The 27,264-nt window shown below is 37.3% G+C and overlaps 1 protein-coding gene across 1 annotated transcript in view; it reads left to right on the forward strand.

Moving 5' to 3' along the window:
• Positions 1-14,867, forward strand: part of LOC139736608 (N(6)-adenosine-methyltransferase catalytic subunit METTL3-like) — a 63,811-nt gene extending 48,944 nt beyond the window's left edge. Inside the window, exon 12 of the mRNA XM_071647358.1 lies at positions 14,481-14,867. Coding sequence (XP_071503459.1) covers positions 14,481-14,592 — 112 coding nt within the window. The 3' untranslated portion in view covers positions 14,593-14,867. The remainder of the gene's footprint in view (positions 1-14,480) is intronic.
• Positions 14,868-27,264: the final 12,397 nt, after the last annotated feature.

Below are 27,264 nucleotides of genomic sequence, written 5' to 3' on the forward strand. Positions count from 1 at the left end.
CTGGAAAAATGATTAAAAGATATCAAATTTCTCAATTGAATTAAAAAAGACAAATTTTCAAACTGACGTCATCAAATTTCAAGTTCACTCAAGCGTATCTCACTTATCCTTGGCCAATTTTCACCCAGATTTCAGTATGTTGTAGCTTATTGAATGTTTTTTCAGCATCGTAATATCAAAATTTTAATTGGATGACGTCTTCACCTTGTAAAAATGGATTGAAAGTAACCTTGTCAAATTTGACCAGTTTACGTGTTATCTCTATGGGAGTGCAGTTTTTCTGGAAATGAAAATTGACATGACTGTCTTTATCGAGCACTAGCTCACTTATCCTTTGGTGAATTTCTCCCAGATTTTAATATGTTGTAGCTGAGACTTTGCGCTATCGTAAATGTGCCCTTCATTCTTTCACTGGACGTCGGAATCACGTCGAAAAACTTGGTTGAAATTGGCACTTGGCTTTGATATAGCGTCATTTTGCTTAAGTAATACATAGAGCCTTTGGGGAATGAAATAGGTCAGTGGATAGTGCATAGGACTTTTAAACTAAAGGTCCCATGTTCGAGGCTCACCCCAGCCAATTCTTTTGCCTTTTTTTTAAAAACCGTTATAGTTTTGTTTTTCTTTAGGTGATAAGCACAATCAGGGTATGCAATCATGACTTTCTCACTTTAAAAAATTGTAACTTCTAAAAGAATGCACCAACTGACTTAAAAATTCACATGCAGCATGCTAAGACATCAGTAATCACATGTGGTAAGACAATAGCTAATTTCTTCTCATTTACTGTTAATTATTAAAGGTTAATTCCCAAAAAGTCCCCCAAAACCCACGTAATGCGTCAAAAAAAGCGTTTTACAACTTACGTAAAATCAAGATTTGAGGTCCATATTTTAAGTCTACCCCTATGTGTTTGGTATCAAATTAATGGATTTTTTCCTGGCATTGCTTGCATGCAATAAAAAACAGTGGTTCTTTCAGCTGGAGAAAGTTATAAGGTCTGAAGTCCCATCCTGGTAGGAGTGTAATGCTGGCTTATTTTTGTGACATTGTGACCTTTTAACCCATGCTGTACAGCTATACATGGAGAAACAGCTTATTTTTCTGCTTTTCCTGAAAGTACTGAAGACACACTACAATATGGTGCGCTGTTTGCCAATAAATGTTCAGCCAGTTTTGAGTTTAGAGCCATTTTCAAATGCTGAGTAAAATAAGTGCAGCCGTTTTTCAGTATTTTCAGTGAGGTATATCCTAATTTGACTACTTTTAAGAATCTTTTCCCCTTATTGAATATCCTTGTTTTTTTAACCATGAATTGTACATATGTAGAAATCTATTGTGTGAAAATTTTAGCAAATTTGAGCAATAGGAACTTATTTTTTTATATTTTACAAAGTGCTGAGCATAAATAAGTGCGATACACGCCCATGTTATACTGCATGAAGGTCATATGATAAGTGTTCAGTGTTCATATTTCAATGCTTGTTCAATTTCTAAAGATATCATAAGCAAAAACATAGTATTTTGGCTTAATATGTCATTGTTTGAGTGTCACAGCTTGGATATCAACTCAAGTCATCATAAATCTCACATTCATTCTTCTATCTGTGTTTACAAATATGAGAATTGATCCAAACACTGTGCGCACATTCAAGGTCAAACTGTACAGATAATTTTTTGATGAAAAATATAATATCTTCCAAAGTACCAGCCCTAATTTCATAAAAATTTGTAATAATGGCCACTATATGTCTGTTACCTATTCCTGAAAGTTTCGCCTCTTCACTGTTAGGCAAAAGTGAAATATGATAAAATATGTAAAAGTAGTTTTATTTGAATTCAAAATAATGCCTACAAAATTGATCATCCATTTCGAGAAGTGAAAATATGAAATTCATTTATATTTTGTGATATGTCATGGCTATGTGCTGGTGGTGAATGAAAGGGATATTTATCAGGAATATCTAACAGCAATATCAGATGAAAAAAACATTCTCCTTTTTTTAATGAATTTTTCCAATATATTGGTCATTTCAATGTAATTCGACACCCCTAATTTAAATGCTAATTTATGCACAGTTTAATGCAAAATTTTGACTCGTTCTTTACATGAAATGAAAATTTGAACACTCAGCTACAACAAACAACAAAAAAAGCATTTTCACCAAGTTTTTTCATTTTTGCCCTGTTACACAATTGCATACCCTGATTGTGCTATTGACCTTTAGTTAGTCTTACTCTCCCTTCCTAACTTTATCTTTTTCTGATCTTTTTATACTTCTCCTTCAAATTTCTATACAATAAAGTAACTTTTTCTTCATTTTTCTTTCTTTCTTCCACTTTCTGTGCAATAGATCAAGAACAACAAGTCCTATCAATGCCATATTTTGCACATGTTTAGTTCATGTCATGAACATCATTTCATAAAATAACAACTACTTCCTCCGACACCATCTTGGGTAGGTAAATTAGGGTCAAAGGTCAAAAGTGTTTAATCCTATATCTCTGTGAATACACGTTCTATCTTTCCGACATTTTGCACATGTAAGGACCATGTTGCAAGAATAATTTCACAAGATAACAACTTTTTGCTCAGATGCCATCTTGGCTGTGTTAAGTGGGGTCACTGGTCAAATATACTTCATTTTGTAACCTCATTAGTGTATATGGTTTCACCACCATGTTTTGCACACTCATGGACCTCGATAGATGGATCATTTTGTAAAATAACAGCGTTTGCTCGGACGCCATTTGGGCTGTGCAAATGAGGTTCAAAGGTCAAATATTCTTTAATTTGTATCTTGCTTACTAAATGCCCAATGGGGACCAGATTTTGTACATGTATGGACCATGTTACCTAGATCATTTCATATAACAACGACGTTTGACTCAGGCGCCATCTAGGCTGTGCAAGGTATAAAGGGTTAAGGGTCAAGACTACTTTGTCCTATATCTTGGTACTTACATGCCCTATCACTCCCATATTTTGCAACCATTTAGCCCATGGCATATGGATCGTTTCGTGAAATAACAACGTTCTAATCAGATGCCATCTCGGCTATCTAAAGTAGAGTCAAGGATCAAACAAATTTTGTCTTGTATTTTGGTAAATACATAGCATATTGCACCATATCTTCCTCAGTTTTCAACCGATTCCCATAAAACTTGGCACAGATGTGTGCCTTGGGTTGTAGATGTGCAAGACGTATTTTTTGACAGTACCCAAAAGTACGTTGCCATGGTAACGGCATATTATGGGCAAAAATGGGTACAAATCTTGCGTCGCGAACTACTTCCTCAGTTTTCAACCGATTCCCATAAAACTTGGCACAGATGTGTGCCTTGGGTTGTAGATGTGCAAGACATATTTTTTGACAGTACCCAAAAGTACGTTGCCATGGTAACGGCATATTATGGGCAAAAATGGGTACAAATCTTGCGTCGCGAACTCCTCCCACAGTTTTTGATCAATTTTTATGAAATTAGGTACAGATGTTCATCTGAATATGTTAATGTGCAAGACACATATTTCCGCAGTGGCAAAAAGTGCATTGCCATGGTAACGGCATGTTATTGGTAAAATGTAGGGCAAAATGCTTCATGGCAAAACTGCTTCATCAGTGTTCTTCCAATGAGCCAAAATGATGGAAAATTTTGTGTTGCAAACTACTTCCTCAGTTTTTGCCCAATTTCCATGAAACTTGGTACAGACGTGTGCCTTTGGTTGTAGATGTGCAAGACGCATTTTTCGACAGTACCCGAAAGTACGTTGCCATGGTAACGGCATATTAATGGCAGAAGATCAAGGAAAGATCTTGCGGATTTAACTACTTCCTCAGTTTTTTGACCAAAGCTTATCAAATGTTGTTTTGACCAAAGCTTATGAAATGTTGTTTGACGGGGGTATAACCAGTCGCTGTAGCGACATTTCTAGTTTGAACAGATATCATACCTTGTCAAGAGGATCATTTCATAAGATTATGGCTTTTTCCTAAGACGCCATCATACTTGTATATCAAAAAGAGGTTCATTTTGTCTCTTTGTTAACATGATATGCCCTTTCCATTTTAAATCTGTAGAGATGAAAGGTTTGATTCCCTTTTCTTCAATGAGAATCTGAGAAATCATTTGTACATCAGATCACCTAATTTGTCAGCCTTGACAAATTCTCGAGTCTTCTTCTGTAATGAACTGAAATCAGATTTTTACTAAACCTGGCATTAGTCTTTTGTGAAGGCAGGGAATGCAAAATCATTCAGTTGGTATAAAAAGATGGGCTCACATATGGATAGGGTGGGATGGAACCCAAATGGCCAAAATCTTAATGATGTGCGAGTTTCATAGATTCTTTTCTCCAAACCTGAAAGCAATTAAATGTCATATTGTATTTAGATACTCCTAAAGGTTAGAAATAGTCTTTGCTCATGACTATGCCAATGGTGCTCTGATGCGGTCAGACTGGCAAAAGATTGAGAAGTTTAACATCGCAAAGTCTTTGCGATTTTTTGTCGTGCGGTCACACTGGCAGCCAAACTTCTCGATCTTTGGATCGAGAAGTTTGGGTCATCGCTGCACGTGCACAAGAAAGAAGAAAGAGCATGCCGTGTGATAGCTAGTGATTGTGACGTAACAATATACGCCTGTACATGACAATGGCCTCGCGCTTCGAAGACACTGCCCGCAAGCAGGTGGTGGACTGGTCACTTGACAAAGATAGCGAAGTTTCAGTTTCTCGCGGTCACACTGCCAAAAGATAGAGAAGTTTGGAGGGGGTGGGGAAAAAATCCCTAGTTGATGTGGGAAGTTTTGCGGGAAGTTTTGCGGGAAGTTTGCAGTCACACTGGCAAAACTTCGAGATCTTAAAGATCGCGCTCTTAAACTTCTCGTTCTTTTGCCAGTCTGACCGTGCCTTATGTGGGTGGGAGGAGGGGGGAGGGGGAGGGGAGGAGGGAGGGTAAAGTTGGCAAGAACATTCAGATGTAGCAATGTGCTTCAGTCCAACAGGACGTCCATGGTGGCATGATAGGGATTGGGGGATTAGGTAATCTTGATTCATTGACAGATTTTAGTTTCAAGATATCTGTGTCTATCTGCATTTTTTAAGCACCATCAATCATGCTCATCAACATAGATAGCACAGTCAAAGGATTGTGTAGTTTTAGTTGAGACCTAACTTCGTGTTTCTAACATTTTTTTTTTTTTTTTGTGAGACAACGAGAAACCTCTTATGAAGTATGAAAGAGTATGTAATTCCAAAAGGGATTTAATGTTTAGGCCTATCTGATGAAAATTGGTTTTATAATGGCTGAGATATCCAAAACAGAGCAATTCTAATTAAATGTGGGACCCGCCTTCTATTAGGATCGCTTTATTTTACTTTGTTTTTGGATATATTGGCCATTCCAAAACCAATTTTCATCTAATAAACTTTGAATTGCTCTTAGAACGGTATGCTCTGTATTGTTTCATAAGTGGTTTCTAGGTATCTTGCAAAAAGTTTTAAGCCCACACCTCCCCCACCAATACTATACCATCCCTTTTAAAAGGTGAACACGGAGATAGAGTGTACAATTATGTCTTGCTGTTGTTTAGAAATTTAGGAAACCTCCACGTGTGAGCAGTTGATCGGCTCATTTGTATTGAGCGGTGTGTCCTTGGTGGAATGGCTGTTGAAGGCTGCACAACATGTATGAATGGGGATTAGGCGTGTCCCAGCTGGCAACCTGCACCCTGATTGCTTCCAATTTTCATATTTTCTTGTGGTAAACTCAAGAGAAGGAGCTAACAGGCTCATCTTTTGCAAGAGAGATGCCTTGCACTCTGGCGACAGGTTTGGCCTTTGGATTTCCTCCCAATACTTGGCAAGGAGCATAAACACAGAATTTGTCTAGATTGACAGAGGAACATCCTTTTTCTCAGGGCTGCTTACATGACATGAGTGAGTCCTGCTGAGCAGGGAGAGAATGAGAGAGAGGGAAGAAAAGAGAGATACAGAATGATGGACGGATACAGACAGACAGACAGACAGAGACACAGAGACAAAGAGAAAGAGGGGAGGCAGAGATAGAAAGAAAGGGAGAGCCCATAGACTGGTTTGCTACTGTAATATATTCAAATTTTATGCGTGCCTTTTTGACAGTGATTCCTTGGGACAACCTGAAAGCTTGCCTCACATCCACCCTTCACACTAGAACGAATGGCCAATGAATTCTAAAATTCAGAGATCTACATTCACATCTATTGCTATAATAGTGGAATAAATGCAAGAGAATATTAAGTCGAGGGGTGAAGGTTTAGGTTTGATTGTTTGTCAGTTTGTCTCCCTCTGGAGGAAGACAAACTGAAGAAATTTCAAACCTCAATACTGGAATAGTTTGTAACATGTCTGATGTTCTTTCTATTCATCAGCTATTTGAAGGGATTCGCAGAGATACGATGGAGACTTTGGGCATGATTTAAAAAAAAAAAGAAATGCAAAAAAAAAGAATGGCTCCAGCATATCTTAAAGGACAAGTCCACCTTCATATACATAAGGATTGAAAGAATGCAGCAACATTAGTAGAACACATAAGTGAAAGTTTGAGGGAAATTGGACAATCCGTTCAAAAGTTACGAATATTTTAAGTATCTGCGCAGTCACTGCTGGAAGAGAAGACTACTACAGTGTATGATGTCACATGCGTACAACTATGTACGGAAAATAAAAAGAGAATTTCACAAAACTTTACTTTTTGAGTAAAGTGCACATTTCTTCGACTTGCTACTGACGTATGTTAAGGGTAATATTATTCCCCCTGCCTCCTGAAAGAGAGAAGTCGAGTGTTCTTTTGTTATGCGAGAAAAATGGAAATATGTTGAATTTTTTTAATTCTTTCTCTATATCGTTGTACTCATGTGACATCACAAGCTATAGTAGTCTTTTCATCCAGTCGTGACTGAGCAGAAAACTTCAAAAATTCATAACTTTTTAACGGATTGTCCGATTTTGCTCAAACTGTCACTGATGTGTTCTACTAATATTGCTGCATTCACTCAACCCACATGTCTATGAAGGTGAACTTGTCCTTTAAGGTTTGTCTTTTATCAAAACACAACAACACCTAAAGTAAAGTATGCAAGTTGGATTCCAAGTATTGAAAAGTGTTTTTGAGGCACGGGTTTATCTTAAGTAGCTTGTTACTGTGTCAGGATGGAAGAAACATTCATGAACTTAAATCTGATGTACTAAGTAAAGTGGTCTATTGGTGACTACTATTCATTGGTAGTTCTTGTACGATGCACTGACGTACGTCACCTGCTCTTCTAACTGTATAAGGACCTTGTTGCGTACAGAAAGTCGTTTGATATCACCATGTATGGCTGACTCATTTTTCAAAGGTTATACTCGAGACCTGCCTCAGTAAGAGCTCGAAAAAAGTCATTAATTTCCTCATATAGGTACAATTGTATAATTTTTCAAATTCTGGAGACTCTTTTTTCCAACAGTATTTCCAAAAAGTTGCATATGAAATGTGAAATTTGTTGATAGAATCAATTTCTAAAGTTCAGATGTCAATAGAAGTGACTAAAAATGTAAAAAGGCTACCAAACAGTTGTACATTTGATGATTCTTTGTCTCCTTGAGGATTCGGTGTGATTTAGATTCAGCAAATTCAGTATGTAGACATTTTTGTGATGACATTCTCTTCATTGAAGTGTTTGCAGTATTTTCTGTACATGTATTTGGAAATTCAAATAGAAGAACATACAGACCTCAAAACGTAATTAGTAAGAAATATAAGATAATTCAAATCCATCATTGAAATTAGTTATCATTAGGCTTTTTCAGATGTATTTTCAGATGTGTGTCCGGATTCTGTGCTTTTTTTTTCCTTTTCTGATTGGAAGAATAAGATATTGGGGAAAGATTGTGTGTGTGTGTGTGTGTGTGTGTGTGTGTGTGTGTGTGTGTGCATGGAAGTTAGATTGGGATGGACCTATGTTTTTCAGTCACGGATATATGGAAGTCACGGATATATGGAAGTTAGATTGGGATGGACCTATGTTTTTCAGTCACGGATCAAATCATAGTAAGGGTGTATTAACGTTGATATCTTCACATTTAAAATTAAAGATTGAAAAAGTGGTAATAGATGATGACGGAAGATATGTTATTTTTAAAGGTGATATGCAAGGGGTTACTTTGGTAATGGGAAATTGTTATTTCCCTACAAGAGATAAAGAGAGAATGCAAGTGGAGTTTTTGCAGAAATTAGATATTAGTGTATCTAGGTTGTATAATCCTAATCAATTGTTTTTTATAGGAGGGGATTTCAATTTGATAATGAATGGAAGTTTAGATTATATGGGACCAAGGAAGGTGTTGAAAACTGTTTTTAATGAAAAATTTGAAGATTTTTTGAATAAATATAATTTGATAGATATATGGAGAAAGAAAAATCTGAATAAACAACAATTTACGTTTAGACAAAAATGGCCTGTTATTCAAAGCCGTTTAGATTACTGGTTTTGTTCTTCTAGTTTACAACACTCTGTGAAAAAGTGTGAAATAATAACGTCAATAACGCCTGATCACTCTGGTGTTTTGTTACAGGTTGAACAGTTGGTAGATATATTTTGTTATGGTAAGTCATACTGGAAATTTAATAACAGTTTATGTATGGATAGAGAATTTGTTGAAAAATTTAGTAATGAAATAATTAGATTAAGGGAAGAATTGAGTTTGAGTATTCAGGGTAAACGATTGTTATGGGATTTTATGAAAATGAAAATGAGGGGATATATTATAAGTTATTCTAAAGATAAAGCAAAATTGAGAAGAAGTAGAATAGAGGAGTTAGAAAGAAATATTGAGGAATTAGAGAACCAGATATTAGTTTCATCCAGCAATGCGGTAGTAGATGATATAGAGGAGAAGAAATCGGAGTTACGAAAAATATATGAGTATTCTCGACAAGGTTTGAGAGTTCGGTCTAGGGCTGAATGGTTTGAAGAAGGAGAAACAAAAACACAGTATTTTGAACAATTGTTGAAATCTAATAAAAAGAAAAGTGTTATTAAGGAAATATATGATAATAAAGAACAGTTGATAAAGGATGTAAATGGAATAATGAAAGTAATTAGGTTATTTTATGAAAAGTTGTATTTTAATAATGATGAAAATATTTATGATATAAATTGTGTATTTTTTGATGATATTCCGAAATTAAGTGAAGAGAGTAGAGAAAGTTGTGAAGGGAAAGTTAATATAAATGAATGTTTTATGGTTTTAAAAGAAATGAAAGGTAATAAAGCTCCTGGAAACGATGGCTTCACAGTGGAGTTTTATCTCACTTTCTGGTCGGTTCTGGGGCAAATGATTGTAGATGCTCTGAATGAGGCATATGATGAAGGGGCTTTATCAATATCAGAAAAGCAAGGTGTTATTACTTTATTAGAAAAAGAAAATAGGGATGTACTTTACATCAAAAATTATAGACCAATTACACTTTTGAATGTAGATTATAAGATATTATCTAAGGTGTTATCAAATAGAATTAAAGAAGTTTTGGGAGAGATTATTCATTTTGATCAAGTTGGGTACATAAAGAATAGGAATATAGGAGAAGCGGTAAGATTAGTAGATGATATGTTATTTCATTCTTTGCACTACACAAGTGGGTTTTTGGTCACAGTGGATTTCGAAAAAGCGTTTGATTCAGTTGCACATGAATTTTTATTTCGGGTCTTACATAGGTTTGGTTTCGGTGAATCGTTTTGTTCCTGGGTTAAGGTGCTTTATAAGGATATTAGCAGTTGTGTTATGAATGGAGGGCACTCTACTGGTTATTTCAAAATCAAGAGAGGGGTTAGGCAAGGTGATCCCCTGTCTCCGTATTTGTTTTTATTAGTAATTGAAACACTGGCGCAAGTAGTAAGGAAAGATAACACTGTAAAAGGAATATGTTTTGGGGGAAATGAAATAAAGCAAATTTTATATGCGGATGATATTTCGTTGTTTATAAAGGACATAAAATCTTTAAATAGGTTACAGTATATTTTTGATGAATTCGGGAAAATAAGCGGTTTAATTGTAAATAAAGAAAAATTTAATTTTTTGTGGATGGGTAAGGATACAGATAAACCTGTATTATCTGTATCTGGAAAATATGTGGATGCAGTTAAAATTTTGGGGGTGAATTTTGTAAGAGATGTGAGGGGGAAGAATGAGATCAATTTTAAAGAAATATTAAGTAGAATAAAAAAGTTGTTAGGATGGTGGAAACAGCGTGATTTAACACTCATGGGAAAAATTCATTTGTTGAAAACTTATGCATTATCAAGGTTAAATTATGTTTCATCACTCATAGTTGTTCCTCAATGGATATTTCCTGAATTGGATAAGATGGTTTTTGAATTTTTGTGGAATGGTAAAGACCGGGTAAAAAGGAATATTATGTATCAAGATTATGTTAATGGGGGACTGCGAATGATAAATTTTAAGCTGTTTGTCAAAACGCAGCGTATTATGTGGTTGAAACGTTTATTGTATGGTGAGAAGAAATCTGGGTGGAAAATGTATTTTGATTTTAGTTTTCGATCAGTAGGAGGAAGGTTCTTATTTTTATGTGACTATGAATGGTCTAGATTGACATTGACAAATCCAGTTCCACCTTTTTATTTAGAAATGGTTAAGGTATGGCAGGAAATGGATAAATGTAGGAATTTTGAAGATGAAGTGATGAATCCAGTTATATTTAATAATAGAAAAGTATGTATAAAAGGGAAGAGTGTTTTTGATTGTGATTTATATGAAAAGGGTGTTTATAATGTACATCATATTTTACAAGGAGGTTTTATTAAACCCGTTGGGTATTTTCGAAATTTAGGTATTATGGGAAATGGTATATTTAAGATAAATGATATTTATAATGTTTTTCCAGAAAAGTGGAAAGAGTCCACAGGGAGTGTAAGGTTTCAGCAAATTGATGTATTAAATTATGATATACAGGTGAAGATTTTTGGTAAGATATTAGAATTTCAAAATATTAAGTCAAAAATAGTGTATGAGTATTTTGTTACAGCTTTACAAGAATTGTATACTCTGGAAATAAGATATGGTGAAGTGAAGTATGATTGTAGTGATAAGGAAATTAGAAATTTATTTCTTAGACCTAGAAGCACGACTTTACTTAGTAAACATAGGGAATTTCAGTTTAAGTTGTTACACGGGGTGATATATACAAGGGAACATTTTTTAAGTTTGGTTTTGTGAATGATAATCTTTGTTCTTTTTGTCAATTGGAAAGGGAAACTTATTCACATATATTTTTTGATTGTGTGAAAGTAAAGCCGATATGGCAGTTTCTTATTGAGTTTTATGATTTAGTTGAGTTAGAAGAATTAGAATGGAGAGATATCTTTTTAGGTTTACGAGGTAGTTCAAATAGAATCAAATGCGTGAATGCCTTGATAATTTTGATGAAAATTGTAATATTTCGGTCAAGAGAACAAAATAAGTTACCCAAGAGGGAAAAGATAAAGAAATTTGTTTTGGATTTTATAGAGGAGGAAAAGAACGTTGCGGTTAAAGCAGGTAAGCTCGGTTTTCATTTGCAAAAATGGGAGCAGTTGAAACTTTCATAGAGTCAGATGTATGGTCAGTTTAGGTTTTAGCCGTTTTAATGTTTAGGAATCGGTATATGTATCAGCATTATGGTGGTCACTTTTTTTTTCCCCCATGTAAAATGTTTAGTTAGCTTCGGTTTTAATTTGGTGTGTGCTTAACTGTCAAAGAAACAGGTAACCAAGATACCACAAATATGTAGTGTGACTTGGCGTGCAAATGTTGGTGTTTGTGAGTGGGCACTGGTGGGTATGTTGTTGTTTTGGTTGATGTCTAGTGCATATATGGGTGTGTGTGTGTGTGTTGAGGGAAGGCTACGGGGGTGGGGGTATGTTAGTGGGGAAATAGGTGGGGATGGTTAGGGTCATAGGTAGATGTAGTTAGGTTAGAGTAGAGTAATGGTTAGCGGGGAAATAGGTGGGGATGGTTAGGGTTAGGTAGATGTAGTTAGGCAATGGTAGAATAATGGTTAAGGGGTCAGGCAGGAATATGATTTGTTTTGATGATATACACATATGGTTATTTTGTGCGGTACGGGGGGGGGGGGGAGGGGTGGTGATAGGTTAGATAGAAAAAAAATGATGAGTTTTGTTCGGTTAAGTAAAGAATGCTTTTTTTTTAATATGTTGTAGGAACTGCTGTATTCTCAAGAGAGTGTAAGAGAATTTATATAATGAAGTGGATATTGAGCAATCTGATCAAGTTGATCAAGATTTTTTTTCCCTTTTAAGAGTTATACTTTATCTGATATATTTGTGTATATAGTGTGTGCTCTGCCAAAAAAAAAAAAGAAGAAAAAAAAGAAGGAAGTTAAGTGAAAAAAGTGATTGAGTAGCACACATCTCTTAGTCGGTGTGTGTGATAAGGCACATTCGGATTGGCTTGATTAGGCTGATCAAAATAGCTTTTTCTGAGAATTATGCAGATTTTTATGTCATTTCTTTTATAAAAACAGGGTATGATTTGGTAAAAAGAATCAAATATATTGTACTGTATGTTTGAAAAATGATTTAGCAGCACAAGAAAGAAGAATGCAGCTGCTTTCTTTTTTTTTTGTTGATGGACATATTAATTTTATTGTTAATATGGATTTCACATTGAATGAAACTCAAATAAAAGAATATTACAAAAAAAAAAAAATGTGTGTGTGTGTGTGTGTGTGAGTCTGTGTGTGAGACTGTTCTATATGTGGTTGTTTGGTTTGGAGCAAGTCTTTTTATCTGTGTGTGCATCTGCATAAAATCCTTGTTTTTTCATTTGTTTCATCGTGAATATGATGCACTTATATTGAACGAAGTTCAAATAAAGAATATCATTCAAAAAAGTATGTGTGTGTGTGTTAGTTTGAGTGTGTGTTATAAAATTGACTTGTCAGCTTCATTCATCAAGGAAAATCCATTCACTGTTTTCATACTGCATCCCACCCACATGAATCTGGTTCCCCCCCCCCCCTTAATGTACATGTAGATCATTATTATTGCCCCTAAATGCCTTCAAGGGTGTTCACCTAATGAGTTGCCCTCTTAGGTTGAAATCATTCCAGTATTCCTTGAGAAGTAAAACATCGAATAAAAATGTCAGCAGATGGCTCTGAAGTCTAATTACATTTACCTATTTTCATTTATACGCAGGGTCTTAGGATTCCCTGTTAGGGCAGACTCTCGTTGAGATTACCATTTTGCTGCCGTCTACAAAAATATTATTTCAGTAATGATGATGAATCGTTGCGGATTTCAATCGACCTCTCCCAGCCCCTTCATTCATTCTCCACTGTGGAGTGGATAAAAGTGTTTCTTATTGCTTGAATTAATTAATTCTCTCAGCCAGCCTTGCTTGAAGAGGATGAGCATTTGATTGAATATGACGATGCAGTGCAATTTTATTCCTGCGAGTAAAGAAAAGCCGGAACTGGTGGCTTAGATAAGGTTCAGATGACTTGCTCCTGGAGTGATGATTACTGGAAATCCTTCTTTTTGTCTCTTTTAGCTGCACCGATGATTAGAATTTGATTTCTATCTTTCAATCCGCTTTCCCTTCTCTAGCTAGTTTAATTAGCACTTTGAAATATTAATGTTCTCCCTCGTCTATCTCCCTTGTCTTTTGTGAAAGATATGTAGATATGTATATATGTAACCCTGCATCACAAAACCAACAAAAAGTCACCGGACATGGATTTTTAGTTCAGGGCAGATTGTGAAAAAACACACTCTAAGCTGAGAATGGTGTGTAACTCATTTCAAATGAACTATTGTAACTTATGTAAATATTGGAAAGAAAGCATACACTCTGGAAAAGTGTGAACTGAGAAAAGAGGCTCTGAAGTACAGAGTCTATTCAAGTACTAAAATCTTTACCAAGCCGTGCTGTCTGTGCAATGAATGGGACTAAAAATGGAATGTAAACCACCAGAGCAACAACAATGAAGGGATTATCAGATTAAGCTGAAGTTGAGCATGCTCTATTAACACATTCTGTTCATGATTAATGCCAACTTTCAATCAGTGGCATTATCTTTTCAAAAGTTATCGGAGTTAAAAGTGACGAGTGTGCTAAGGATTTTCAAGAAACGAAAAGAGGCCTCTAAGACAACCTGATCTCACTACTCTACAAAAAAAAGGTTGTAGAAAAACTGCTAAAATCACACTTTCCCATTCATGATTACAATCCCAAACTTGGGAATAATGGAGAAGAATAAAAGCTCTGTCAGAAATATGAAAAACTCAAGATTGACTTGGTTATTCTGTTTCACCTTTTTGGAGTCCTCACATAAAATAAAGGGGTGCATCTTGTTGTTCGTTTTATGATGCACGGTCACATATATGATTATGTATATATTCATCTGCATCCATTTCCCATCATTTCCCTTTTTTTGCAGGGTTACCCTTGGCAACCAGCTGGATGGAGTCCACCTTGTGGAGCCAGATACCATCAAACGATTCAAGGAGAAGTATCCGGACATGAATGCCATGAAACCACCGCAAAAATAACATCAGATGTCTGTCTAGGTACTCTTCTCCTCGAACATTTCATGATCATAATGATGATTTTGAGAGAGTGCATTCAGATGTGGATTAGGCTTTTGAGTGATACTGCCAGCACCAGAGATTGGTAGAGCTCAAGGTATGCCAACACCAGAAGGGAACTGAGCGAGCAATACCAACTCTGTTTTCACCAACAAGGACGAAGTGAAAATACGGAGAGCGGCTGAAATCACATTCCAGAACTCATCGGACTTGTGCAACCACCAAGGCCCCACTGGAACGGAGGGGTTTCGAAAGTTGAGGAGTGGTGCCCCCTAGTTGCACACATTCACCTCCAGTAGATTAGGATGGGGTCTGCAGATGCCCCCTTCTTGGTTTACACACCATCTTCCTTGGAAGGATTTGGTAGGGATTGGGAGTTGTGTGTAGCCTTCTGCTGCATAGGGTTGAAAACCCTACGCAGCACCCTGAAGTTGTGAAGGTCGTAGAGGGGTGCCATTATAAGGAGGCCAAGTCAACATTTCTTGTGCTTACAGAAGTATTGATATACTGTATGTAACAAAGAAAGCAGCATGACCAAATCACCTTCTGTGTTTCCCAGGATATCAAGTGATGTATCTAGCGCATCCCTAGGTCGCTGTGCGATGCTGTTGATAGCCAAACATCATTAATTATCGTCTGTTACATTCACAGGTCATTGTTTGGTCTTGGTAGTGTCTGAGGTTCAGTCTGCTATGCTTAAAGGGATGGAATAGTATTGGTTGAGATGAGGATTCGGTTTTTAATGTTTTGCAAGATATTAGAAACCTTTTCTATGAAATGTTAAAGAGCATACAAATCTAAGGGAAGAGCAAAGTTTATTTGATGAAAATCGGTTTTGAAATGACTGAGATATCCAAAAACAATGTAAAACAAAGAGATCCTAATAAAAATCATGGCCTGTCGCATTTTATTAGGATCACCTTTTTTTTGATATCTCAGCCATTTCAAGACCAATTTTCATTGAATAAACTGTGAATACCTCTAAGTATTACATGTTCCTTCATATTTTCTCAAGAAGTTTCTCATCATCTCACAAACACACACACACACACACACAAGTTGGAAACCTGGAGCCCCATCTAAAAACCAAAACTGTGCCATCCCTTTAACCCTTACTGTGATTTGTTTACCAATTCGCCCACCTTTAGGAGTGCTTTATTTATCACAGATTAGCACAGATGTCTGGAAAAGTCTTGCCATATGAATGGAGATTACCTTATTCCTTTAATCCCTTCTGGATATATTTTGTAAATGACAATGAAAAGCTGGGCAAATTAAGCTAAGTGCCTTCGCACATAAAGGCTGAATTCACAAAGGCAGGTTAAATTTAGATCACAGATTATGCAAACTTACCTATGTCTGTGTAAATGTGCTTGACAGATGAGATCACTTTAAAATGCAAACAGACATTCAATAATCAAAGTGTGCCGATACAAGCATGTGAAAGACTTGTTTTAGTTCGTGGACTAAATTCAAATCATGGATTTGATTTAATCCCCACCTTTGATAATTTGTGAAAGTGCTAATAATGTTATGTCTATGAAGGAGTTGCATTTCCAGCATCAGTGTATTGAAGACATTTTTCACGTCCCCTCTTGCAACCCCCTTTATACCTCTGAAGCCTAGATACACTGTACACACTGTCTTGTTTGAGAGAGAACAAGTTAGCAGGGTTTGTACAGGTTGCTGCGAACTTTGCTGTAGTCAGAGCTCAAGAACCAAATTAAAAGTGTTTGAATTGTGTAAAGAGTTCTGATGAAACACCCTTTATACAGAGCGCATCGAAGACTTCAAATGAATTTTCATGTACCAGATTAACAGTTTGACTAAGAATAGTTGACCGTTTCTAGCTTATCCCTGAAAGGGCTCTGTGCACTCCCGTTATAACAAACAACGTTATATCAAAATTTCGGTTACAATGAAGTAAAAAAAATCAGGCCACCACATTATCCAGTCTATGTATTTCAATTGTTTATTTGTTTGGTTATAACAAAATTTCAATATAAGGAAAGAAAGGAAATAAAACGAAATATAACGAAAGAAAACTGCTGGTCGTGAGGACTTTGTTGTAACAGGAGTGCACTGTACAGAGATGGCAACTGTTACTTTTTTGCAATATTTTGTCCTGTTTTCTGGCCAAATACGCTGTGCAGGTTTTATGGAAAATACTGTCTTTCCCAATTGTTTAACTACACATGTCTATTGGTGAAAAGGGGAAGGTAAAAAATGCTTTGAAAATACTGTCTTTTCAACAACAACAAAAAAATTATGGCTTTTCAGCCCAAGGAATACTGCAATGCTGTTTACAAGGTTGCCATCTCTGCACTTGTTTTTTCTACAGCAATCTTTGTGTATGTGGGCACAATAATGGTTTTGAATCCCAATGACATGGTAGTGTAAGTAAACGAAATCAAACTGAAATGTTACCAACGCCTGCAACGAAATGCTGATGAAGTGCATGGCTAACGTTATGAACAGAAGTGTGTATGCTCCTGTTGTCAAGTTACATGATAACTTATCACTTGCATACTTAAGGCGCATAGTCCCGGTGAGTTAGAGGGCGCTGTTGGACAACGGCGTAGCCAGGATTTCATCTTAGGGGGGGCGGTTAGTCTGCGAGGGAGCGAAGCGACGGAGCCCAAGCGAGCGGAGCGAGCGAGGGGGGGAGGGTGTGGGAGGGGGGTGTCCCCCCTCCGACGGTAAGAACTTTTTGCATTTGGATGTTGTAAATGGTGCAATTTGATGTATGTTTTTGCGCGTTTTATCGACGTGAAACAGTCCCACTTGTTTATGGTGGCAGTTCATTTTGATGTAGATTATTATTGAACAATTTGCCTATAAAATGGTATATATTTTAGATTCACTTCTTATATTAATTCTTTTTACTGAATATCATGAACGCGACTGAACCCGAGCGAGCGGAGCGAGCGAGGGGGTAGGGGAGGGTGTGGGAGGGGGGTGTCCCCCCTCCCACAGTAAGAACTTTTTGCATTTTGATGTTGCAAATGGTGCAGTTTGATGCATGATTTTGCGCGTTTTATCGACGTGAAACAGTCCCACTTGTTTATGGTAGCAGTTTATTTTGATGTAGATTATTATTGAACAATTTGCCTATAAAATGGTATAATTCAAATACACTTCTTGTATCAATTCTTTTCATTGAATATCATGAACACGACTGAACCCGAGCGAGGGGGTAGGGGAGGGTGTGGGAGGGGGGTGTCCCCCCTCCCACGGTAGGAACTTTTTGCATTTTGATGTTGCAAATGGTGCAATTTGATGCATGTTTTTGCGCGTTTTATCGACGTGAAACAGTCCCACTTGTTTAAGGTAGCAGTATATTTTAGTGTAGATTATTATTGAACAATTTGCCTATAAAATGGTATAATTCAAATACACTTCTTGTATCAATTCTTTTCATTGAATATCATGAACACGACTGAACCCGAGCGAGGGGGTAGGGGAGGGTGTGGGAGGGGGGTGTCCCCCCTCCCACGGTGAGAACTTTTTGCATTTTGATGTTGCAAATGGTGCAATTTGATGCATGTTTTTGCGTGTTTTAACGAGTTGAAACAGTCCTACTTGTTTAAGGTTGCAGTATATTTTAGTGTAGATTATTATTGAACAATTTGCCTATAAAATGGTATAATATGAATACACTAGTCTTCTTGTACTAATTCTTACACTGAATATCATGAACGCTGTCTGTTCAGCAATCAAACAGAAAAAGCATGCACACGAGGGTGTAGATAGGGGCATATCCCCTCCCACACGAAGGTGATTTTGCGTTTTCAGACCTGAAATTCAGCGATCTGGTGCAAATTTTTGGTGCGATACTTTTTCATCGAAGTGTTAAAATCACGGAATTTAGCTCTTATTCCGAATGTGCACCATCTGTGCGTATGTATAAAGTCTAGTGAGGTAGAGCTTAGGGGAAGGGGGATTCCTCTTCCCGCTCGCGGAGCTTTTGCGTTTTTAGAATTGAAATAAAGCGATCTGGGTATAGCCACAGGAGAAGGCGTGGGCGAGTGTTAACTCCACCCTTCCCTTCCCATGGAGCTTTTATCTTTTTAAGGTTGAAATTGAGATATCTCGTATACGCATATTTGATGGAATCAACATTTGGGAAATCACCAAAAAAAAAAAAAAAGAAAACACCTGATTGGGGGGGGGGGCTGAGGGAGGAAAGGGTCGATTAAAAGGGGAAATTCCCCTTATACATGAGGGAACCTTCAGTTTTCGGAATATAAGTGATAAGTCTTGTGCACTCAGAATTATTCAGAATTTTTTGTAAATCTAAAAAGTGTACTTAGCTAGGGAAAGAGGCACAGAGGGGGAGGGTTTGGGAGGGGGATACCCCCTCCCAAGCACGAGAGATTTTGCATATTTTGAATTGAAATTCAACGATCTGGTGCACACTTTGAGTGAAATGTATGTGCATGCATACAGTATACACGCATTTTTTTTTCCTCCTCCCAAATCCCCGGTCCAAATCTTAGGGGGGGCGACCGCCCCCATCGCCCCCCCCCCCCCCCCCCCCCCCCCCCCCCCCCGGCTACGCCAGTGCTGTTGGATGATACTGCCGATCACCGTTAGCATGATACGAAGATTGCTGAAGTTGAGCTGTCATCAAGAGTAAAGCATGTAGGTGTTGCTAGGTAACATTGCCTTCGTTGTCTTCTCTGCGCGTCACGCAGTCTGTAGTTATGCCAGGAAGCATGCTTATGTGCCTCTTAGTATGACATCACAAAAGAAGTTTGCTTAAGCTGCCATCCCCCTCAGCCAAATCATGAGCCGAACTGTGATTGGACCACTGACTACAGTGGATCGGACTTCTTCTGACTCGGGGGAAATGGGACAAAGCGTAAGTCTCTATAGGAAACTTGCGCCGTGCGCCCGCATACGCATTTGACTAAAACACCAGGACCATGTGCCTTTAAGATACCAAGCATGTGAAGGGAAAATAGCTGCTTGTCTTTGTATCAGCTGTCTCGTTCAAGTGGAAATTACCTGTTGACCCTTTGAGGTATTGCTAAAAGTAATAAAGTGGCCAAAGTGAATTATATATCATTGAGTATCCTGTGTTGTCTGAATGCATTTTTTCATTTGTGTGTGTGTGTATTGTACTTGAGGATGTGTGTGTAAATATTTGTTGGAGTGTGCATGTGTTGGACCTTACATCCTCTGTAACCTTGATCTCAAGTTGAATGAAAAAAAAGTCCATATAATCAACCCCAGGGCAATATCCTGCCATGTATGCCCGTTTGTGCTATCCCATCTTTTACTATTGCATGCCTGCATGGTTGGTCTACCCTGGGAATTCCGTTGCAAAAAAGCATAAAACAACAACAAATGCAGAGCAGGAATGAATACCCCACTGCTATTCACTCCTTAAATGTTCTCAATGTGCTCAAAGCACCATCTCTACTCAACTCTATCCTCCTTGATATTGTTGCACCTATTTAAATCTATTCATCCTTTGTATTTCTGCACTTATTCAGACCAGATTTGCACTTGCCTACTCGCCCATAAATGAGAATCTGCCCCACCTCATTGAAAGTGAGAGACAAAAGAGTAGTGCCTTTTTTAACAGCGTGCATCCCAAAATGGAGAGCAGAAGAATAATAGGTGGTGCAACCAAAGAACTGATCTTGCTGTAAATTGCAAACGTTTTGAACAAGCTACCATTCACCCAAGAAACTCAATCATGAGAAGTGAGAATCAAAATTAGCGTTTTTGTTTGACACCTGCAGTCGGGTCGTTTTTTGTTTAATTACTAGTACCTCAGCCAAGGAGGTTACATGTTTTGCCTGTGTTTGTTTGTTTGTTTGTTTGTTTGTGTGCAAAATAGCTCAAAAAGTTGTGAACAGATTTGGATGAAACTATCTAATTCAGGAAAAGACGTTAATGACACAAGGAACATATTATTAAATTTTGGTAGTGATCTGGGGATTTTTATGAATTCTTGAAGGAATTTTTATTTAAATGTTTTGGCAGCTAGGGTCAATGAATTTAAGAGTTCAAGCTGCGCTAAGGTGCACGCTTTGCTCGGGTGAGGCGCCGCGCAGATGGAAGCTCAAGACGTAAACAAAAGGCTTCTATATTGGGAAATTAAGCAATTTTCAGCATGCAATATGCCATTTATAAGTGGAAATAAATGATCTCTGTGGAAGAACAAGATTCAGTGATGGATATGAGCTGCTTGGTGGAGGTCTGCGCTCTCAGAGTGCCTTTCTAGATAGTTGAATGCTTGGAAGGTGAACTCTTTAGATGTATATGAAACAAAATAACATTCAAATTGCCTGTCTTGTAATTTGCACAGTTTACCCCAGAAACTCAACCAATAAGAAGTTAGAATGAGAGTTTGTATTCTTGTTCGTCACCTGCAGGAATCTTCTTTGTTTGATTATTCAGAGGAATGCTGAGAATTAGGCTGTCGAGATGTACGTAGTATAAAAGAGCATCCAAATAAGCTCGTTCGGAGTACAAATGACCTTTCTCTTTTCAGTTCACTCGTTTTCAAGGTGACGAAATGTATAAGCTTGTCCGACGGAACAATTTACAAAAATTTGTCAGTCATGTTCAAACACAGGATGAACTCGCGTAGACAAGGTGTGTTTGCATTAACATTTTGAACCATTCCACTTCTTTCTGCAAACGGTTTCACAGAAAAGGAAAGAAAAAAGGAGATAATTGCTGATAATGATACTCATTTGAGAATCTATGTCTTTAATGATATACACTGTACCAACTTTTGGATAATGGAATGGACACGTGCTGTAACTTTTGTATGCGTCTTTATGACTATTGTGTATACAAAAGCATGCGATTGTGTGTTGTGTGTTGCGTGTGTGTGTGTGTGTGTGTGTGTGTGTGTGTGTGTGTGTGTGTGTGTGTGTGTGTGTGTGTGTGTGTGTGTGTAGGATGCTCAGAGGAACACCTGAATGCTGATAAACACTGTGGGGCCATTCATATTTGGGGAGTAGACTTGAATGGCTTTTATCGAAAAGGTAAAGCATTTTGTGGCGTCCCGTTTACTGTAACCCTACAATTTGATGAAAGCCCCCCTTCTGTTTTTGCCAAAAATGTGCGTTGGGGGCGTGCCGACTTTCATGACTATTCTTTTATTCATTGTAAGTAACAGCAGTCATGATAATGTAATACTGTTTTGGGAGTAGATTTGAATGGCTTTCATCGAAAAGGTATGTAGCGTCTTGTGGCGTCCCGTTTACTGTACATGTATATAGTAACCCCACAATTTGCTGAAAGAACCCCCCTCCTTCCGCTTTTGCCGAAAATGTGCGTTAGGGGCGTGCCGACTTTCATATTCTTTTATTCAATGTTGGTAAGAGCAGCTATGATAATAATGTTTAAGATTTGAATGGCTTTTATCGAAAAGGTAAGTAGCATCGCGTCGCGTCCTGTTTACTGTAACCCCACAAGTTGATCCCCCCCCCCACTCCCGCTTTTACCGAAAAGGTGCGTTAGGACGTGCCGACTTTCATATTATTTTATTCATTGTTGGTAAGAGCAGCTATGATAGTAATAATCACATCAGCATAATGATAATATTTGAAATTAGAGAAGATAGAAAATAAATAGAAGAAGGCGAGAGTCTGCTTCATTGCACCGTCTTCTTGGGTTGTGCAATATCAGAGTGACGAACTCGTCTTGTATTGTTCTATTAACTCACTTCAGTCACGGCGTGTATTTATACCTGCGTCTACCATTATGTTCAGGCAAGCAGCAACCCAAACCGTTTGAGTCAAGGATAAGTTTGACGAACCTTAAAGATTATAATGTAGTATTTTTATAATGAAGCGTAAAGTAGAAATATTTATTTTGTAAAATTTGTAATACAGTGAATTATTGATATTATGTGAATGTGTATTTGTATGATTTCAGATGTATACATGAGTAGGTATGTGTGTGTATATGTATATATATATATATATATATATATATATATATATATATATAGGCATATACACACATGCATATCATATTATATGCCGCAGTATTAAGTATTATTGTATATTAGTATTTGGAAGATTAGTATAGATGTTTTATTATACATTAGAATTTGTTGAAGGTATAGGCCTACCACCAGTGCACCTAGGCCTATCTTCATCATTTGCACCCTTGATTCTGCCCACAAATGTTCGCTACATACATATAAAAAAAGATAAATAAAATGAATATATTTGTATTTGGATTATATCGGAAAATTGTTCTCCACACGCTCAGGCATGACGATCGCCATCATCTTTCTCTAGTTACCTCACGGGCGCACGCCTGAGAAGCCTGCGAAACGCACTTCGCCGGTTGGTAAGACAGATCTGAGGGTGGCAATGTGGCCGTTTTGACTAAGCGAGGATAACAATGAATTTTTATAATAAAAAAAAAATGGTTGGAAATAAAAGAAATATGTGTATTATGATAGAATTTGACATTTTAAAGAAATATTGATAATTAATTTATAGGGAAATATAGATATTATATAGTCTGGCAAAAATAGTCAAAATTATGACTGATTGCCATTAAACCTAAAACAACAACAACAACAAACCCAATTTCTGCCAACATACATTGGGAAGAGGGAGTGGATTTTGTCTCAAAGGGGATGGCTGGTAAGTGATCAGTGGGAATCAGTGGGAATGCTGGGGATAATTGTTTAATCCTTGTGGGATTTATTTAAGGGCACATTATATCTATTGTTGTGTGAATATCATTTGCTTCAGAATGGTCTCATATTCAAGGCAATGTGCAGTTTAATGTTTCCAGGTTAGCATGCCTGTACAGTGACGGAGCGATCGTTAAACACATTACTTGAATATGAGACCATTCTGAAGCAAATACTAGTAACTTTCACATAACAATAGTTATATAATGTACTCTTAAATGAATCCCACAAGGATTGGAAAAATCATCCCCCAGCATTCCCATTGATTCCCACTGATCAGTTACTAGAATACTTTGCATATATAAGGAAACTGCTTTCTTTTTCGAAGGGAGGAGGTCTTGTGCTACTTTGGGTTCTAGTTAGCATATTCTAGTCAAGTATATTACATTTTAAATTGGCAATGTACAGATGAAATAGCCTCATAACCTCACCTCAAGCACTTTCAATGGTTATGCATTCAAATGCCTTTGCTTCTGTTCAGTATACCCTAATGGTTCATGAAGTTTAAAAATAAGAAAGACAAGAAAACATCATTGCCTGACATTCTGTTAGGCAATAGCTGTTTTCGTTTTCTACTTCTTGCCAATGTATGCCATCAGGCGCTGTGAAATTTTGCTTTATAGGGCTCACACCCATAAATATTTCCCCATAGGGATGTGTGTTAAAAATCAAATTTCAAAAAAATTCTGTAAAATAGCTGGGAGAAATGAGGTGTTTCAGCTTCACTTACCTGGATAAGTTAGATATACCCTTTCATCCATCAAATTCTCAGGGTGGATAATTCAGTTCAAATTCTGTCCAGGGGTCCACAAAGCCAGACTACGAGTTCTTGTCACTCAAAAACTCACCCATTTTCCGTACACGTACCCAATGAAATATAGTCCCCTCAAATTCCACCAGAAAAGCTTTCATCTTCCAACCAAAATGCAATTTGTAGAGGAATTCATACTCAATATCTACAGCTATTCAGTTTTTTTGCCAAACTACATCATTGATTTTTAATCAATTTTTTTCTTAATTTATTTTGGTATCTTTGGTACGAATTTGTGAAGGGGTCTGGGACATTCCATTGTATTTACGGGTGTGAGCCCTATGCAGAAATCATAATTTGCATTCAAGCTTGGCCAATCACAGCTCATATGGCTCGTGATCGAGAAGTGGCCAGGGCCCTGTTTCATAAAGCTGTTCGTAAAGTTACGAACAACTTACGAGCGACTTGTGATCAGTTCTGATGTGCTATACTTATCAGAATTTCCATAATTCAGCACAAGAACTGATCACCAGTCGCTTGTAAGTCGTTCGTAACTTTACGAACAGCTTTATGAAACACCCCCCTGGTTTGTTGGTAAGTTGTGACTATCGGGGGGGGGGGGCATTTCATGAAGCATTTTGTCAGACAAAGTTGTCGGACAAATTTGCTCTCAGCCAATCAGATGCAAGGATTTCAGTAGCTTGTAACAGGTTAATTGTCAGAAAATATCCTACCAAAGCGCTTCATGAAATGCCCTCTTGACCATCTGACCATCCGTTACAATGTTATACTTAGAGCAATTTGTCTTCTTGAAGTCAGAGTTGGTTTGAAATTAATCTGCTTTTCCTTCTCTCACTTCTCCTTCATGTTCTTCATTTTCTTTTCTCTTTCGTTTTTTTTTGACATAGCGTACTTCTAATCTTGTATAATTTGAAATATCGTTATTTTTTTTCGATGAGGGGAAGGGCTGCTGTTAATGTTAGAATTATTGTTATTAACAAGGAAAAAGCATTTGAACGCCGACACAGCTCCAACACGCCCCATTTGGCGAAACAGGGGAGGGGCTTTGGACGAATAGTAGTGTGTGATGGTATTGTTCCAATCATTGGTCTCTAGAGATTGGTGGTTCCAATCAACGCGACGCTAACCACATTTTTTTTTTTTGGCACAAACTAAGGACAATAAAATTTGACATGAGCAGCCATTTTCAGTGTTTTAGGTGAAATTCCATCGAGACCAGTGACAGCGTCTTCTTGCAGTTTTTTGCAATCTGTTTATAAACATCGCCTTCAGTGTGATATGTTGAGTTATAAATAATCGCACTTGCAGATGGGACCGTCATGATGAACAAAACTTTTACACTTTATCTTCCCATCAAAACAGGAATGTGGGCAGCCAAGTGCTCCATCTGAAGCAAAATACGAATGGAAAATATCGATTTCAGGTCATTGATTTGATGAAGGTGTGTGATACTTCCTTGGTTTGATTTGTGTAATAATGTTTTGCATTCAGACGTAAAATTTGGCGATTCAACAAACGAGTTTTTCAACAAAATATGGATTTTTTTTTCAACTTCTGTATTTTGGAGTTATTTTTGTTTCTCTATTTCCTATGCATCTTCATACCGTCTTTGTCTTTCTTTTTTTATATGCGGTTTGTTTTTTCTTATTTCTCTTTTTCTTATTGAGATTTATCATATCTCTCGTCGTCCACCGAGGCTATTTCTTTTTTAGGGCCTACTCGCCTCGTGCTCACTGGCATAAGATAACATTTGACGTATCAAGCATGAATACTTTGTCAATAAATTTAGCTCTTCGTCAATGCTACTGTAGTATCAGATCGAAACACATATTGCCAAGGTTGGTATCCTTCTTTATTATTAAACGCAGTAATATACATCCTTATATTTTTAATTCGTGTGCCTTTACGACGAATTTCCACACTGTGCCTATTAGAGATTTCAGCAACAACAACGACGACGACGACAGCAGCAGCAGCAGCATCAACAACAACAACAACATCTCATTGAGTTTCCAGTCCTGGGGGTGTTTCATAAAGCTGTTCGTAAAGTTACGAACAACTTACGAGCGACTGGTGATCAGTTCTGTGCTATACTTATCAGAATTTCCATGATTCAGCACAAGAACTGATCACCAGTCACTCGTAAGTTGTTCGTAACTTTACGAAAAGCTTTATGAAACACCCCCTGTACGTATGACAACATTATAGGGACACACGTGGTCAGTTCTATTCGTAAGTGTAAGATCAGCAAGACTAGCTTATTTTTTAAGAATCTTAGTTTCTTGTCTTGTCTCCATTGTTACAACTAAAATCTTCCAAGGGAGTCATCGCATTATTCAAACGTTGCACAACTGGACTTCCGAGTCACACACACACACACACACACAAAAAACCCACAGGATTCAAGAGTCTGTTATTTGTCATACTAGTAAATGAAATAATACACTTGCCTCTAATTACTACAGTTATGTTTGGACGGTGATCCTTAATCTCAAGGATAAGCTCTATGGGGCGCCAAGTGTCGCACGATCGATTTCGTCACGAAGTGGATAAATTCGTCGACGAAATTACTGATTTTGTAAGAAAATTGACCGTGCCACACTTGGCGCCCCACAGAACTTATCTTCAAGGTTTAACTTATCCTCAAGGTTAAGGCTCACCGTCTGAACTTAATTAGTGATTCAGTGACTCATTGTCTGATTGTTCATAAGCGAATGTTTACGAATAAAAAAAATCATGACTGATTCTGTATTTCCTAATTATATTATGTCCTTAATGTTAATTTCTTTATCAACTTTGTCATAACCATGGTTCATTTAGGCATGAAGTAACCGTCTTCTGCATATAATAGGGCCTAGTAAGTCGTCAGCATTACGGCAAAGTCAGCACGGGTACAGAAGGCGGAAATGTAGTTTTCCTGGCTTAAAAGTCTAGTACAGAATTTCAGTTTGATTCCAGCTTATTGTCGTTAAAGTTCTATGATTATTTCACAAAATTTAGATAAGGTCCTGATATGAAGACGAATTTTGATTTTAAAAAAATAAATCGATCGAAAAATGGAGACGTTTTGAACAGTTGCTTCACGGGCGCTAGTAAGAAAAAAACAAGAAAAAGAGAAAATAGTTCAGTGTGAGTGTCTTGACGTCATGATCTTGTCTTTTGTTTTGATTGGCTAATCTTT

Source organism: Diadema antillarum, unplaced genomic scaffold, assembly GCF_040938485.1.
Source record: "Diadema antillarum isolate AM-2024a unplaced genomic scaffold, OU_Dant_1.0 scf00000028, whole genome shotgun sequence".
NCBI classification, from domain to species: domain Eukaryota; kingdom Metazoa; phylum Echinodermata; class Echinoidea; order Diadematoida; family Diadematidae; genus Diadema; species Diadema antillarum.